The sequence below is a fragment of the Callithrix jacchus genome, chromosome 7 (genome assembly GCF_049354715.1).
Source record: "Callithrix jacchus isolate 240 chromosome 7, calJac240_pri, whole genome shotgun sequence".
Classification (NCBI taxonomy): Eukaryota; Metazoa; Chordata; class Mammalia; order Primates; family Cebidae; genus Callithrix; species Callithrix jacchus.
The window spans coordinates 12,046,867-12,064,631 of NC_133508.1; the positions used below are offsets into that span (position 1 = coordinate 12,046,867).

Below are 17,765 nucleotides of genomic sequence, written 5' to 3' on the forward strand. Positions count from 1 at the left end.
GCCCTGCCCACACCTTGATCTAGGGCTTCCAGCCACTGGAGGGACCATGAGAAAATCTATTGGTTAAGCTGCCTAGTCTGTGGCATTTTGTTATGGGAGTCTCAGCAAAGTAATACACTAATAATACTAAAGCTATTTTTATGATTTTATTTTGAGCACTAAGTTAAAATGTAATCATTTTTTACAGAAATGAGAACCAGGTATTGGTTTACTTATTCAACACATAACCATCTAATTTGAGTTGAAGATCCCCTTCGTGGCAGCATCATGTTGGGTTCTGGGTTTACACTGTTGTATTCAGTACAGAGGCCACAGCCTCAAAGTCCTGGGCATAAAGTTACTTGCATGGTCCTAACAAGATCCAATATTCACATAAGCCTATTTCTCATTTAAGCATTATCTTCTTACAGCATTATGGCTGATAAATTGGTTCTAATTGTGAAGGAATGGTTATACATTTATATATGCATATATAAATTTATATATATAAGCATATGTTAGATATATCTAGAGCTTATTTTAATATAACATATACTTTGTCTAGGCTTTACAATAATGTTTTTTTTTTTGAGATAGAGTCTCACTCTGACACCAGGCTAGAGTACAGTGGTGCAATCTTGGCTCACTATAACCTTTGCTTCCTGGTTCAAATGATTCTTCCACCTCAGCCTCCCGAGTAGCTGGAACTACAAGCGCACACCACCACAACCAGCTAATTTTTGTATTTTTAGTAGAGATGGGGTTTCACCATGTTGGCCAGGATGGTCTCGATCTCTTGACCTCGTGATCCACCCGCCTCAGGCTCCCAAAGTGCTGGGATTACAGGCGTGAGCCACTGTGCCCGGCCCCACAACAATATTATTTTAAAATTCTAGCACAAGCTGGGCACGGTGACTCACACGAGCACTTTGGGAGGCTGAGGCAGACAGATCACCTGAAGTCAGGAGTTCAAGACCAGCCTGACCAATATGGAGAAACCCCATCTCTACCAAAAACCCAAAATTAGCCAGGCATGACGGGGCATGCCTGTAATCCCAGCTACCTGGGAGGCTCAGGCAGGAGAATCACTTGAACCCGGGAAGCGGAGGCTGCAGTGAGACAAGAACGCACCATTGCCCTCCAGCCTGGGCAACAAGAGTGAAACTCCGTCTTAAAAAGAAAAAAAAAAAACTCTGACACAATTTCATCATCTATAAACAGACTAGAAAAAGTATAAGCAAAACTTATCTTTATCAAAAACATTACTTCATTTTAACCAAAGGATGACATACTCACTGCAGCAGAGATAAGGATAAAGCCAAATAAAGTCACTAAAAGATTTGATTCCAAAGAGATCATTAAAGAGTTTGTGATACTCTTCTATTCTTGAGACTGTCAGAGACAGAAAACCCAGAATTGTATTTTCAACAAACCTGTACAAAGATTAAAACTAATCCAAACTGTCATACCTACTTTGATTTGTTATTACATATTACACATATGCTAACCCATCTGTCTATGCTGTTGCATTTGACAGAAGTTTTAATGAGTTTATTTTGGGGGAGTTTGGGAGGGGTTATCTTTTTTTAGTAACCCAAACCTTTCTTTCTACTTTGGAGACTTTTATACATTTGGCAGCTTTTACAACATTACAGACACAATCACTATCTTTGAAATCAGGCCCTGATCAATACTAACTTACTTGCCCTTCTAACATGTCTCTTGGCAGTCCCGTCCTCTCCTGCTCCGAGCTGTTAGTTCTTCGTATAGAAAGGCTATGTGATTTGCGCTTCTGTTTTGCTTGGCGAGCAGTGGAACAGCTTGCGCTTTCTGTGGGCATCACTTCTAGAAGGCAGTGTCCTGGTCACTCCTGCAATAAGCTAAAAACAGCAAGAAAAAGCAGTATTCTGATATAGTGAATTGAAACAAATGGAAAACACTGAACAAGGTAATGATTACAAGCTTCCTTACTATGGTTAACATTTACTATATAATTGAGAACATGACAAATTAAGATATTTTAAGGCAGAGACCACAGCCTTTGTTAAAGAGGTAATTTCTTTATCAAATTTCATTAACATCTTAAATATCAAATAGCAAAAAAGAGATTCCTAAAAAAAAATAGCTCTCCCTTAACCCAACTTTCCACAGGCGTGGTCTACTCCCCTGGGAGAACCAATTTTTTGCATATACGAGACTACAGAGTCTAGACTCGTGCTGTCCAAAGGGAATACAATCCAAGCCATGGACATATTCAACACTACAGATTCCGGATTCCAGACTTATGCTGTCCAATAGGAATATAATACAAGCCATGCACATATTCTAAACTACAGATTCTAGACTCATGCTGTCCAACAGGAATATAACGCAAGCCATGGACATATTCTACACTACAAATTTCAGGCTCATGCTGACCAATAGGAATATAACATAAGCCATGGGCATATGCCACACTACAGATTCTAGACTCATGCTGTCTAATAGGAATATAACATAAGCCATGAACATATTCTACACTACAGATTCCACACTCACGCTGTCCAATAGGAATATAATACAAGCTATGGGTATATTCTATACTACAGATTCCACACTCACGCTCCAATAGGAATATAACGTAAGCCATGGACATATTCTACACTACAGATCCTAGACTCATGCTGTCCAACAGGAATACAATACAAGCCATGGGCATATTCTTTACTACAGATTCCAGACTCATGCTGTCCAATAGGAATATAATACAAGCCATGGAGGTAAACTTTCCAGTGTCCATATTTTTAAAAATAAAAGCACATGAAATCACTTTTAATGATTTACTTAACCCAATGTGTTTAAAATATTTTATAGTCAACATAAAAAATAATGGGATATTTTATGATCAACTCTTTGAAATTCAATGTGCAAAAAAAAAGAAATTCGGTGTACATACAGCATATCTCAATTCAAACTAACCACATGTAATTAGGTTATTCAAATCTCTAAACATTATGATTTACCCACTTTAGGCATTTTCTACTCATTTCCTATTATCCATCCTTTCTCCCAATTATATCACTACGTTACTTACTACAATCTTAGGTAACGTATTTACACACACATCTTGTCTTCGACTACAGATTTAGCTGTTTTGAACATTACCTGCTGATTTTTTGCTATTACTGATCCCTCCTCCAATGAACACAATCCTACTGTCAGATCAGCTCAGTACCTCACTCACAGAATGTCTGCCCCCACCTGCAGCCAAAGGCAAAGCAGGACACGCCCATGACCTCCCAGAAGCCAATATGCCTCCAGGATCTTCGTTTAGAGAAAACACTGGCCCAAGTCCCACCAGTAGGGAATGGTTCTATTAAATGAATATAACAGCATAATGGGAAAATATACTAACCTTTCAAATAAACATAAGGAGTCTATGTAAACATCTAAATTCAAGTAGACAGTTACAATGGTAACTTATGCAACTGCATAATAAGTCTGTGCCTAGTCTGTGCCTCAAGGCAATACCTTATTTCTGGTGTGTCCAACCCTCTTCCTAATCGACATCCTAGACACCACCTGGTGCCGACACACATCCCTGGAATGCTACTCCTTTCCTTCAAATGGCTCTCACTTCCTGAATAGCCCTAACACCTCCTTACTTTGTTACAGAATGATTCCTTTCCTACAATATTTCTACAATATTTCAAAATCACTAGCATTCCCTTTTCTTTTTAAAAATGTCAGCCTGTTTGAAAAAATAAGTTTATCCAAACATAGGAAAGTATTCGTAACAGAGATGAAATGTATTCACAAAAAATTTAGAGTGTCTTCCATAAAGGTTATTAATAACATGATAAACAAGATCTTTCCTATTCAGCTTGTTAAGTATTCTAAATATAATCCTAAACACCAAGGATGAAAATATTTCTTTTCATAAGAGAAAATACTGTCACTTTAAAAATTCACTTCATTTAGATTTTTTAATATTATAAATAAAATAGTAGAAATCAACATATTTAACCTTCGAATACAAGGAAGTTGTAGCATTTTTCTACATATTTCTTCTAAATATCTTTCTAAATATGTACAGTTTAGCTTTGTTTCCTGTTCATTATATACTATGCAGAACTTTCAAATACAAATTTTGTTATTAATACTTTAAAAGCCAAGCATAACCCAAAAATGTTAGAAACCTGGAAGACAGTTTGCCTATTATTTAGGAGTTTTTTTAAAGCTTTAACTTAATCACAAGCTTCTAGTAACTCTCAACCAAAACAGCTGTGTGAGTTATGAAGTTCCCACTTTTTTTTTTTTGAGACACAGTCTTGCTCTGTCACCCAGGCTGGAGTGCAGTGGCGTGATCTAGGCTCACTGCAACCTCCGTCGCCCAGGTTCAAGCAAGAATCTCCTGCATCAGCCTCCCAAATAACTGGGACTACAGGCATGCACTACCATGCCTGGCTAATTTTTGTATTTTTAGTAAAGACAGGGTTTTGCCATGTTGGCCAGGCTGATCTCGAACTCCTGAGCTCAAGTGATCCACCCACCTCGGCCTCCCAAAGTGCTGGGATTACAGACGTGAGCCATTGCGGCCAGCCTCAACTTATTTTGAAATAACTACAGATTCACGGGAAGTTGTAAAATATGGCCCATATTTCCCCAGTGGTTACATCTTACATTACAGTACAATTTGTTAATTAGTTTGTTAATTTCATTAAACCAGCAAACTGACATTAGTGTAATGTGTGTATAGTTGTCACTCTTACATATATAAATGCCTTTAGGTGCCACATGTTAAAGATGCAAAACACTCCTCTCACCACACAGATCACCCACACTACCCATCAGTCACCCCAACTCCCTGGTACCATCCTTCAACTCCTGATAACCATTAATCTGCAACCATTTCTACAATTTGGTCATGTTGAGAATTTTATATAAATATAATCAAAGAGCATGTGCCCTTTTGAGATTCTTTTTTCTACTAAATTTAATGACTACAATCCAACCAATTTTCTGTATGTATCAATGGTTATTTCCTTTTTATTACTAGCTAGTGTCCACAGTATGGACACCATAAAGTTGCCATGAATGACAATATACAGGGTTTTAAAAAACCTAAGTTTTCATTTCCTTTGGATAAACAGCCCAGGGATAAGGCTTTTCAGTCACAGGGTAAAATGTATATTTATCTTTAAAAGAAATCTTAAAGGCCGGGCACAGTGGCTCAACCCTGTAATCCCAGCACTTTGGGAGGCCGAGGCAGGTGGATCACGAGGTCAAGAGATCGAGACCATCCTGGTCAACATGGTGAAACCCCGTCTCTACTAAAAATACAAAAAATTTGCTGGGCATCGTGGCACGTGCCTGTGATCCCAGTTACTCAGGAGGCTTAGGCGGGAGAATTGCTTGAACTCAGGAAACAGAGGTTGCGGTGAGCCGAGATCGCGCCATTGCACTCCAGCCTGGGTAACAAGAGCGAAACTCCATCTCAAAAAAAATAAATAAAATAAATCTTATTAATATATAATTCACACACCTTGTAAGGCACCTATTAAAGTACACAATTCAATGACTCTCAGGAGAGTCAGGAAGTTGTGCAATCATTATCATAATCAACTGTACATTTCTGCCACCCCAAAAGACACCCCACACCCATCTGCCCTCACTCCTTTCTCCCACCCACTTTGTAGCTAACCTTAGGCAACCACAAATTTACTTTCCCTCCATATGAATCTGCCTGCTCTGGCCATTTCATAAAAATGGAATCCGACAATATACGCTCTGGTCTGTTACAACTGGCTTCTTTCACTTAGCACAATGATTTCAAAGCCTATCTATGTTGTAGCATAGTGATAATTTATTCCCTTTTATTGAAAATACAACTGATAGATATTTGGTTGTTTCCATTTTTTAGGTTATTATGAATGTTAATGTGTAAGTTTCTTGCATGTGTACGCTTCTATTTCTCTTGGGTATACCTAGAAACAGAACTGCTTCTAGTTTAATCATGCTTAGTTTTCAAGGTTTTTTTTTGAATAAAGTGTCAAACTATTAGCATTTTCCAGAGTGGCTATTTCATTCTACATTCCCATCAGCAACACATGAGATTCAGTTATACATATCGTCACCAGCATTTGGCATTGTCACTACTTTTATTCTTTATGCAAATTTGTCAAACCTGAGAAATTTTGTGCCACATATACAACACATAGTGATCAAGACAGGCTATTTAGGGTATCCATCACCCCAGTAAAATACCATTTTCTTAGGGATAGTCACCCTACTCTGCTCTCAAACACTCAATGTATTCCTCCTATCTTACTGTATGTTTGTACCTTTTAACTGTCTTCTCCTCATCCCCCTCCTCCCAGCACTCACCCTTCCCAGTCTCTATTATCTATTTTTCCAGTGTTTACCTTCACGTCTTCAAATTTTTCAGCTCCCACATATAAGTAACAACATGAGACATGACATTTTGTGCCTGGCTTATTTCACTAAAAATAATGACCTCTGGCAGCCACCACAGAGCCGCCGTCACTCTCCAACGCCAGCGCTGCCTCTCACTCACTGAGCTCCAACCAAAGGAGAAGGGGGTAAGTAAGAAGGTCTCTATACCATGGCTCGTACAAAGCAGACTGCCTGCAACTCTACCAGTGGTAAAGCACCCAGGAAGCCACTGGCTACAAAAGCCATTCACAAGAGTGCGCCCTCTACTGGAGGGGTGAAGAAACCTCATCGTTACAGGCCTGGTACTGTGGCACTCCATGAAAGTAGACGTTATCAGAAGTCCACTGAACTTCTGATTCACAAACTTCCCTTCCAGCGTCTGGTGCGAGAAATTGCTCAGCACTTTAAAACAGATCTGCACTTCCAGAGCGCAGCTATCAGTGCTTTGCAGGAGGCAAGTGAGGCCTATCTGGTTGGCCTTTTTGAAGACACCAACCTTTGTGCTATCCATGCCAAACGTGTAACAATTATGCCAAAAGACATCAGGCTAGCACACTGCATACGTGGAGAGTGTGCTTAAGAATCCACTATGGGCTGGGCGCGGTGGCTCACGCCTATAATCCCAGCACTTTGGGAGGCCAAGGCGGGTGGATCACGAGGTCAAGAGATCAAGACCATTCTGGTCAACATGGTGAAATCCTGTCTCTACTAAAAATACAAAAAATTAGCTGAGCATGGTGGCACATGCCTGTAATCCCAGCTACTCAGGAGGCTGAGGCAGGAGAATTGCCTCAACCCAGGAGGCGGAGGTTGCAGTGAGCCGAGATCGTGCCATTGCACTCCAGCCTGGGTAACAAGAGCGAAACTCTGCTTCAAAAAAAAAAAAATCCACTATGGGCCGGGCACGGTGGCTCATGCCTATAATCCCAGCACTTTGGGAGGCCGAGGCAGGTGGATCACGAGGTCAAGAGATTGAGACCATCCTGGTCAACGAGGTGAAACCCCGTCTCTCCTAAAAATACAAAAAAATTACCTGGGCATGGTGGTGTGCACCTGTAGTCCCAGCTACTCGTGAGGCTGAGGCAGGAGAATTGCTTGAACCCATAAAGCCGAGGTTGCAGTGAGCCGAGATCGTGCCATTGCACTTCAGTCTGGGTTACAACAGCGAAACTCCATCTCAAAAAATCCACTATGATGGGTGAAACATTTCATTCTCAAAAAAGAAAATTCTCTTCTTCCTGTTATTTTTAGTTCTGAACATTAGATAATTTTTTTTCCATGGGGTCAAAAGGTACCTAAGTATATGATTGTGAGTGGAAAAATAGGGGACAGAAATCAGGTATTGGCAGTTTTTCCATTTTCATTTGTGTATGAATTTTTAATATAAATGCGGAGACGTAAAGCATTAATGCAAGTTAAAATGTTTCAGTGAACAAGTTTCAGCGGTTCAACTTTGTAATAATTACAAATAAACCTGTTAAATTTTTCTGGACAATGCCAGCATTTGGTTTTTTTTAAAACAAGTAAATTTCTTATTGACGGCAACCCAATGGTGTTTGTAGCATTTTTATCGTATAGTAGATTCCATCCATTTACTATACTTTTCTCAGTTGTTCCACATGCAAGTACATGTTTTTAATGTTGTCTGTCTTCTGTGCTGTTCTTGTAAGTTTTCTATTAAAATACATTAAACTGGCCAGGTGCGGTGGCTCAAGTCTGTAATCCCAGCACTTTGGGAGGCCCAGGCGGGTGGTCAAGAGATCAAGACCATCCTGGTCAACAAGGTGAAACCCTGACTCTACCAAAAATACAAAAAATTAGCTGGGCATGGTGGCGTGTGCCTGTAATCCCAGCTACTCAGGAGGCTGGGGCAGGAGAATTGCCTGAACCCAGGAGGCGGAGGTTGCGGTGAGCCAAGATTTCGTCATTGCACTCCAGCCTGGGTAACAAGAGCGAAACTCTGTCTCAAAAAAAAAAAAATACATTAAACTATAAAAAAAAAATAATGACCTCCAGTTCCATTCATGTTGCTGCAAATGACATGATTTCATTCTGTTTATGGCTGAATGGTAATCAAGAGCGAGAGCGAGAGAGAAAGAGAGAGAGAGAGTGTGTGTGTGTGTGTGTGTACGCAAGCCTGAATGGTAATCCAGTGTGTGTGTGCATGTGTGTGTACACGTGCGCCACACACACACACATCCATTGTCTTTAGTCATCCATTGATGGGCACTTAGGCTGATTCCATACCTTTGCTATAGTGAATAGTGCTTTGTAAACCTGCAAGTGCAGGCATCCCTTTGTCACTTTTTATTTAGCTGTTCCATTAGGTGTGTAATATCTCACTGTGGTCTTAATTTGCAATTCCCTGATGGCCAGTGACAATGAGTATCTTTTCATGTGCTTATCTGTCATCCACATATCCTCCTCAGTGAGGTGTCTCTTCATGCCCACTTTCTAACAGTATTGTTTTGGTTTTTTACTGTTGAGAGTTAAGAGTTCTTTATATACTCTATAGTATGAGTTATGTGTCACATTATGTGAGTTGCAAATCATTTCTCCCAATCTGTTTTGTCTTTTCATTCTAATAGTTTTTCACAAAGCAACACTTTCCAGGCTAGATTGAACTATTTTGATATCTTTGTCAAAAAAAAAACTCTCTGTATTTGTATGGGATTATTTCTTGGTTCTGTTCTGTTCCACTGATACACATTTATCCTTCCACCAGTAGCAGTGATATGGTTTCACTGTGTCCCCACCTAAGTCTCATCTTGAATTCCCACATGTTGTGGAAAGAACACAGAGGGAGGTCAGTGAATCGTGGGGGGAGGGGGGGTCTTTCCCATGCTGTTCTTGTGATAGTAAGTAAGTAAGGAGATCCTATGGTTCTATAAGGGAAAGTTTCCCTGCATGAGTTCTCCCTCTTTGCCTGCCACCATCCACATAAAATGTGACTTGCTCCTCCTTGCCTTCCACCATGATTGTGAGGCCTCCCCAGCCATGTGGAACTCTAAGTCCAATAAACCTCTTCCCTTTATAAATTGCCCAGTCTTGGCTATGTCTTTATCAGCAGGGTGAAAATGGACTAATACAAGCAGTTTCATTACTGTACTGTATGATAAGTCTTAAAATCACTTAGTGATTACTATTAAATCTTTCTCCATTTTGTTTCAGCTATTCTAGTCCTTTGTCCTTCCTTTTACATTTTAGAATATTCTTTTACGTATCTACAAAAATCTTGCTGGGATTTTGATAGGAACTGTGTTAAATCTGTACATCAATTTGGGGAGAAATGGTATCTTTCTTATGTTAAGTCTTTTAATCTATGAATACAATATTTACTTAGATCTTGCTTTCCTCAATGTTAAGGTTTTCTGCATAAAAGTCCCACATATGAGGCAGGTGCGGTGGCTCATGCCTGTAATCCCAGCACTTTGGGAAACTGAGGCAGACAGATTATGAGGTCAGGGGTTTGAGACCAGTCTGACCAACATGGTTTAACTCTGTCTCTTTTTTTTTTTTTTTTTTTGCAGGGACCTGGATGGAGCTGCAAGCCATTTTCCTCAGCAAACTAATGCAGGAACGAAAAACCAAACACTGCATGTTCTTTTTTTTTTTTTTTTTTTCAGTGGGACGGGAGAATCACAAGGAATCAGTTGTTCAGAGGAATGTATTGAGTAGAGGTGAGGAACTAGGATGTTGAAAAGTAAAAAAAGGAGAGAAGGAGAGGAAGAAAAAGAGGGAGAGAGAACAGGAATATTGCTTCATTATAAAAATGGGTATTAATAATGACCTATCAATATTTTGTGTATTTAAAATGGAGAACTCTATAAATATTTATTGAGTTTACTTGTTCTGGATCTGAGTTGAAGTCCTGGATATCCTTATTAATTTTCTGTCTCATTGAGTCTAAATCTCGTTATGGGTCTTATGTATCTGGGTATTAAGATCTCTTATTGTTGCATTGATCCTTTTACCACTGTATCTTTGTTGCTTTGAAATCTATTTTATCAAATGTGAGAATTGCAACTCCTGCTTTTTGTTTATTTATTTATTTTTGCTCTCCATTTGGTTGGTAAATTTTTCTCCAACCCTTTGTTTTGAGTCTTTGTGTATCTTTGGATACACCGTTAGGTTTTGGCTGTATCTTTTGATTGGGGGATTTAGTCGATTTAAATTTAGGGTTACTGCCATTTGATGTTAACTGGCTATTTTATCCCTTCGTTGATGTAAATTCTTCTTTATGTTGATGCTCTTTACTTTTTGGTATATTTTTAGAAAGGCTCATATTGGTTGTTCCTTTCTATGTATAATGCTTCTTTCAGAAGTTCTTGTAAAGCAGGCCTGGTGGTAATAAAATCTCTGAGTACTTGCTTGTTCATAAAATATTTTATTTTTCCTTCAATTGTGAAGCTTAGTTTTGCAGGATATGAGATTCTAGGCTGAAAGTTCTGTTCTTTAAGTATGTTGAATATTGGCCCCCACTCTCTTCTGGCTTGCAGGGTTTCCGCTGAGAGATCTGCTGTAATTCTAATAGGCTTCCCTTAATGGGTAACCTGGCCTTTCTCTCTGGCTGCCCTTAGTATTTTCTCCTTTGTTAACTCTGTCTCTACTTAAAAATACAAAAATTAGCCGGGCATAGTGGCGCACAACTGTAATCCCACCTACTTGGGAGGCTGAGGCAGGAGAATCACTTGAACCCAGGAGGCAGAAGTTGCGGTGAGCCAAAAGCATGCCATTGCACTCCAGCCTGGGTGAAAGAGCAAGACTCCATCTCAAAAAAAGAAAAAGGTCCTATATATATTTTCTCAATTTTACACTGATGTCTCTCTTTTTTTTTGCATAATTTTAAATATTATATTTTATTTTGGTTTTCACATGTTGATTGCTAGTATAAATACAACTAGATTTTGTGTATTAAACAGGTACAATCTTGCTGAACTTAAAGTTAGAGACTTTTTGTAGATTCCTTGGGATTTTCTACGTAGACTATTACGTCATCTAAAGAAAAAAGACAGTTTTACTTCTTCCTTTCTGTTTTTAAGACTTCTATTTCCTTTCATTACATTACTGATTTGGCTAGAAAGTCCAGTACTATCTTAAACTGCAATAGTGACAGCAAACATCCTTGCTTTGCCCTGAATATTAGGGTGAAAATACTGTTTTTCACCATTAAGTCTGATGCTAGCTATAGATTTTTTTGTAGATGCTGTTTACCAAGTTGAAAACATTTCCTCTATCACTCATTTTCTGAGAGTTTTTTTTTTTTTTTTTTTTTAAACGGAGTTTCACTCGTTACCCAGGCTGGAGTGCAATGGCACGATCTCGGCTCACCACAACCTCCGCCTCCAGGGTTCAGGCAATTCTCCTGCCTCAGCCTCCTGAGTAGCTGGGATTACAGGCACGCGCCACCATGCCCAGCTAATTTTTTGTATTTTTAGTAGAGACGGGGTTTCACCTTGTTGACCAGGATGGTCTCGATCTCTTGACCTCGTGATCCACCCGCCTCGGCCTCCCAAAGTGCTGGGATTTTTTTTTTTTTGAGACGAAGTTTCGGTCTTGTTACCCAGGCTGGAGTGCAATGGCGCGATCTTGGCTCACTGCAACCTCCACCTCCTGGGTGCAGGCAATTCTCCTGCCTCAGCCTCTTGAGTAGCTGGGATTACAGGCACGTGCCACCATGCCCAGCTAATTTTTTGAATTTTTAGTAGAGACGGGGTTTCACCATGTTGACCAGGATGGTCTTGATCTCTTGACCTCGTGATCCACCTGCCTCGGCCTCCCAAAGTGCTGGGATTACAGGCTTGAGCCACCACGCCAAGCTAAAGTGCTGGGATTATAGGCGTGAGCCACCGCCCAGCCAAGATTTTTTTCATACTGGAGTCATCTTATAGTCTGTGTTCAGACCCTCTACATTCTTCCCAGCAGTCTGCATTGGTCCCATCACCACTTCCTTCCTTTCACACCAGATCCTCCTTGGCCAAAAAAAAAAAAAAAAAAAAAGCTCAAGACCAGAAGTGTTTCAGATTTCAGATGCTTTCAGATTTCAGAATATCTGCATATACATAATGAGATATCCTGGGGATGGGACCCAAGGCTAAACACAAAGTTCATTTATGTTTCATATATACCTCATGCACATAGCCTTAAAGTAATTTTTTTTTTTTTGAGATGGAGTCTCGTTCTGTCACCCAAGCTGGAGTGCAGAGGCACAATCTCAGTTCACTGCAACCTCTGTCTCCTGGGTTCAAGGAATTCTCCTTACTCAGCCTCCCAAGTAGCTGGAATTACAGGCACCCACCACCAGGCCCAGCTAATTTTTGTATTTTTAGGAGAGACGGGGTTTTGCTATGTTGGTCAGCTGGTCTCAAACTCCTGACCTCAAGTGATCAGCCCACCTTGGCCTCCCAAAGTGCTGGGATTACAGGCATGGGCCACTATGCCCGGCCACCTGAAGGTAATTTTATTTTTCCCTTGGGGACTCTGAATAAACTATGTTGTGTATCCACATTTTGACTACAACCTGTCACAAGGTAAGGTGTGGAAATTTCCACTTGTGTCATGTTAGCACTCAAAAAGTTTTGGATTTTGGAGCACTTTGGATTTTGAATTTTTGGATTAAGATGCTCAACCAGTATTAGCATAAATCTTATTTAAATGTTTAATAACCAGTTTAGGGGGGTTTCAAGTTGGTATCATGGGAAGAGAATGAAGGAAGTGGCAGGTGCTTGTAACTGAAATGGTATACCATGGAATCTAAAATAGACAAGAAGGGAAGTGAAAACAATTAATAGAGAGATACTGGAAGAAAGCTGGTGGACTGGCAGGTCTACCAGAAGCTGAAGAACTACTACGAAGAATTACTGTAAGGCTTAAATAGATCAATAAATACAAAGAGTAAGGAATCCTCATGACATCCCTATGAGACAGAGTTCCCAAATCCAATTAAGAGCCTTTCAACAGTCACATATCGCTTAAGGAAGGGGATAGGTTCGAGAAATGTGTTGTCAGGTGATTTCTTCACTGTGGGACCATCATAGAGTACACTAACACAAAGCTAGGTGCACAGCCTACTACACACCGAGGCTAGATGGCAGAGGTTGCTGTTCCTAGGCTACAGCCCTGCACAGCATGTTACTGTACAGAAAACTGCAGGCAACTGTAACACGATGCTATATTGTGTATTTGTGTATCTAAACATATCTATACATACAAAAGGTACAGTAAAAATACAGTATTATAATCTTATGGGACCACCATCTTAACATGAGGTCTGTTGTTGAACAAACATCATTTGTAACGTGGCCCCTGATTGTATTTAACAGACTAAACACTAATAAACTGATTATAGGACTGTAAAGAGAAAAAAGAAATTTCTTCACTCCAAAAATAGAATCTCTATGCACTGTTTTACCTAAATACAAACAAAAAGAAACCTGAGATTCCAAACCATAATTATTTTCCTTCAAAATATTCACATTTACCCAATATTATTGACAGATTACCATATTAAAAAGAAGGCTTAGGTTGATTAAATATTCTTCTGGTTTTTAATAAACATTATTTTCAAGAAACTATAAATAGTCTGCTCTAAAAATGCAATCTCTCTCTCCTACCTTAGATTTAATAAACTATCCTTCTGAACTCTTGACTGATTTATACATGAATCTGTCCAGTTTATCCATCCTCAGTATATGTTGCCATGTACATAGTATACCCCTACAGTTTATAAGCAGTCAGAAACAGGCACACAGCTTTGATGCAGCACAGTGTTCTGCAAACAGCAGGCACTGGCCAAATACTCAATAAATTAATGAAACCCATAAACACACTTTGTGTTAGCAAGCTAAAATCCTCATCTTTAGAAATGCTGTAATATTGGGTCAGGCACAGTGACTCACGCCTGTAATCCCAGCATTTTGGGAGGCAGGCGAAGTCAGGAGTTCAAGACCAGCCTGGCCAACATGGTGAAAACCAGTCTCTACTAAAATACAAAAATTAGCAGGGTGTGATGGTGCACACCTGTAGTCCCAACTACCCAGAAGGCTGAGGCACAAGAATTGCTCGACCCTGGGAGGTGGAGGTTGCAGTGAGCTGAGATCATGTCACTGCACTCAAGCCTAGACAACAGAGTGAGACTCCATCTCAAAAAAAAAAAAAAATTGCTGTAATATTAAATAGCATCAATGAACACTTAGCTTCCTGCTCTTTTACAAAAGATTCTTTCCAATATTAATTAAATTGTAGCTATAGAAATTATCATTCTCCTAAGTGCATATAATTTGAGGAAGGAAGATAACCAAACTAGCTTTAAATAGCAACACAACAAATTCTTTATTTTGTTGTTATTGTTTTGTTTTGTTTTGTTTTGTTTTTGAGATAGAGTCTCACTCTCTCACCCAGGCTGGAGTACAGTAGCATGATCTCAGCTCACTGTCACTGCAGCCACCGCCTCCTAAGTTCAAGTGATTCTCCTGCCTCAGCCTCCCAAGTAGCTGGGATTACAGGCACTCTCCACGAGGCCCAGCTAATTTTTGTATTTTTAGTAGAGACGGGGTTTCACCACGTTGGCCAGGTTGGTCTTGAACTCCTGACTTAGGCGACCCACTCACCTCGGCCTCCCAAAGTGCTGGGATTACAGGTGTGAGCCATCACTCCTGGCCAACAAATTCTTAATTTACACTTTCATTTGAAACAAAAAAAATACAAAACATTACTTTCAGTTGGATATACAGTAGGATTTTAAACACTTTTCATTGAAGCAAAAACACTTGCTTAAATGGTTAATGCCATAAATGCTAATCAAATGCAAAAGAATGGTTAAGGAATATAATTTCCACGTGACATTAAAAATAAATTGGAGAAATAAATTGAACATTGAATAAAATGTGATGGAATTTCCACCAGAAGTTTAATAACGTTCACAGTAACATTTTATCACAACAGCACTATTAGATGAATTCCTAGTGAGTTGAAACACCAAACTCAACTTCTGAACAATACTGAGGAACAGAATGGTCTCTACAGGCAACCTCAGAACTCTGTCATCAATATTAACCTGCTTAAAATGTTTTGTCATTGGCCGGGCGCGGTGGCTCACGCCTGTAATCCCAGCACTTTGGGAGGCCGAGGCGGGCGGATCACAAGGTCAAGAGATCGAGACCATGCTGGTCAACATGGTGAAACCCCGTCTCTACCAAAAATACAAAAAACTAGCTGGGCATGGTTGCTTGTGCCTGTAATCCCAGCTACTCAGGAGGCTGAGGCAGGAGAATTGCCCGAACCCAGGAGGCGGAGGTTGCGGTGAGCTGAGATCGCACCACTGCACTCCAGCCTGTGTAACAAGAGCGAAACTCCATCTCAAAATAAAAATGTTTTGTCATTAATGAGATGAAGGCATGGAATACCTTGAAGATCCTTGAAGATCTATTCCGTGGATGACACTGAATTAGAAAACATCATTAATTGGATAAATAACCATCAAGATCTTCAAAAGATCTTAGTAGTTAAAAGAGTAAGTTTAAACCAAGGATGAAATTCAACAGATGTAAAATCTTTTCCCTGAAAAAATAAGACAGAATAAATAAAAAAACTCCATCTTAGTTTCAACTCTGGGAAAGAGACTTAGGAATTTTAGTTCAGGGCAAAAGCGCAAACTGAACAGTCTAATAAAGCTAATAAAAGGAGGAGGGGGGAAAACACACTCACTCAAGATCTCCTGTATACAGCACTTCGCAAGAATGGCTGACATATTACATAACATAACCTTTCCAATAACAAAATGAGGCTGATATGAACACCATGCGAGAGGACAGGAAGTGGGGACTTAGGAAGGCCTTGCCCAAGGTCACATTGCTGTTATGAAATGTGGCCAGTGTCCATCCACTCCCCTACTCTGTCTCCTGTGAGCAGTATTAATAGAAAGGCAGCATTCAAACCCAAGGGATAACAGATCATTCCATTTGTTCCTCATTGGTCAGTTGATATTTAGATACCGTTCAACTCCTGGGATCACATTTCAAAAGCGATTTTGAAAGACTCGAATTTGATCAGGAAAGTAACCAGAACAGTGTGTGTTTGTGTTTGTGTGTGTGGGTGTGTGCGCGTGTGCGTGTGTGCTGGGGTCGTGGGAAGCTCAAAAGAGGAAGAAAAACACTGAAGACATAGAGTAACTATCTTGAGCTATCTCATTTAGAGATAAATAATTCCTAGAATACTTTTATGACCATAACTCACAGGCCAACATACTGAATTTAAGAGAAAAACGCTTGAACTTTAATAAATGTAACTTCCAAGCAATTAACACTTTCCTATAATGGCATCAGCTTCAAGTGACCTGGCCAAGCACAAGGAACGTTTTACTGTTTAAGCTAAATGACAGACCCTTTAAAAACCTGGCAGACCTTAGATATTTTTGCTTACAATCTGGAAAAATGCACTTATTCAACTTTCTTTAGTAAATGAGTACATTATTACTGTTGCTCTTGTGTTATTCCGGTGAACAGCTATCTTAATGTTTCCCTCCAGCGGTGGCTGCTTTCGGCGGAAGGGAAAGAAAAGGAAGTCTCAAAAGGGGAACAATATAATGGCGCTGTGTTAATCACTTCAGCATCCGTCACCCCGCACTCACCATCCTTCTTGAAGCTGGCCATCCCCACTATTTGGCTAGAAGGCAGGCCATCCTCCTCTCCGAAAGGCCTCCAAAGTGCTTCCCTGGAGACGCACTTCCCCGGGGTGCCCAGACCGAAGCCTATGGGGCGATTAGACCCCCGGGCCGAACCCTTCTGCCCCGGACCTCTCCAGTGCCCCAACTCCTCCTAGACTACGACCCCTGCTGCACCGCCCCGGGCCCGGATCCCTCCTGCACCCCGGTCCCTCTGGCACCGCCACGGACTCCTCCTGCGCCCCGACTTCTCTTGCACCCTGAACCCTTCTACACCACGGCCCTTCGCCCTTCCAGCACCGCCACCGGCCCTCCTGGGCCCCGAACCCTGCTGCACCACCCTGGATCCTCTGCATTCCGAGCCCACCCGCATCCCATCCCCCACCACGCCCCAACGGCCACTGCACCCCCTAGAGTCCGGTAGCGTCCCGACTTCTCTTCTGGGCAGCCAGGAAAGGACTCTGCGCTCGAGAGATAGGAAGATGGCGGCACTCACCTGTCCCAGCCGCCGTGCCCGCCACCCCCGGAGCCAGCGCGGGTCGCGCACCGCCCGTGAGTCCCTAGAACGTGGTCCCCAATACTGACCCCACGACACGCAGGACACCGGCTGCCTCCACAGTGACGCGACCCCACGACCCAAACCCGGCGCTTCTACACTTCCGGCGCCGCCGGAAGTCCCGCCCCACTCCGC

At 41.0% G+C, this 17,765-nt stretch overlaps 1 protein-coding gene across 6 annotated transcripts in view; it reads right to left on the reverse strand.

The window, feature by feature from the left end:
- The window catches only part of WDR37 (WD repeat domain 37), an 80,825-nt gene that overhangs the window by 62,701 nt on the left and 359 nt on the right, over nt 1–17,765 (reverse strand). For 2 of the 6 annotated variants that reach the window (XM_035306770.3, XM_035306767.3), the window contains exons 1-2: nt 17,660–17,758; nt 1,682–1,859 (exon numbers count right to left, since the gene is read on the reverse strand). In XM_035306770.3, coding sequence (XP_035162661.1) covers nt 1,682–1,819 — 138 coding nt within the window. In that variant the 5' untranslated portion in view covers nt 1,820–1,859; nt 17,660–17,758. Of the gene's footprint in view, nt 1–1,681; nt 1,860–17,570; nt 17,759–17,765 lie in introns of those variants that run through there. The other 4 variants (XM_008999848.5, XM_002749999.6, XM_035306769.3 and 1 more) reach the window with 2 other exon arrangements.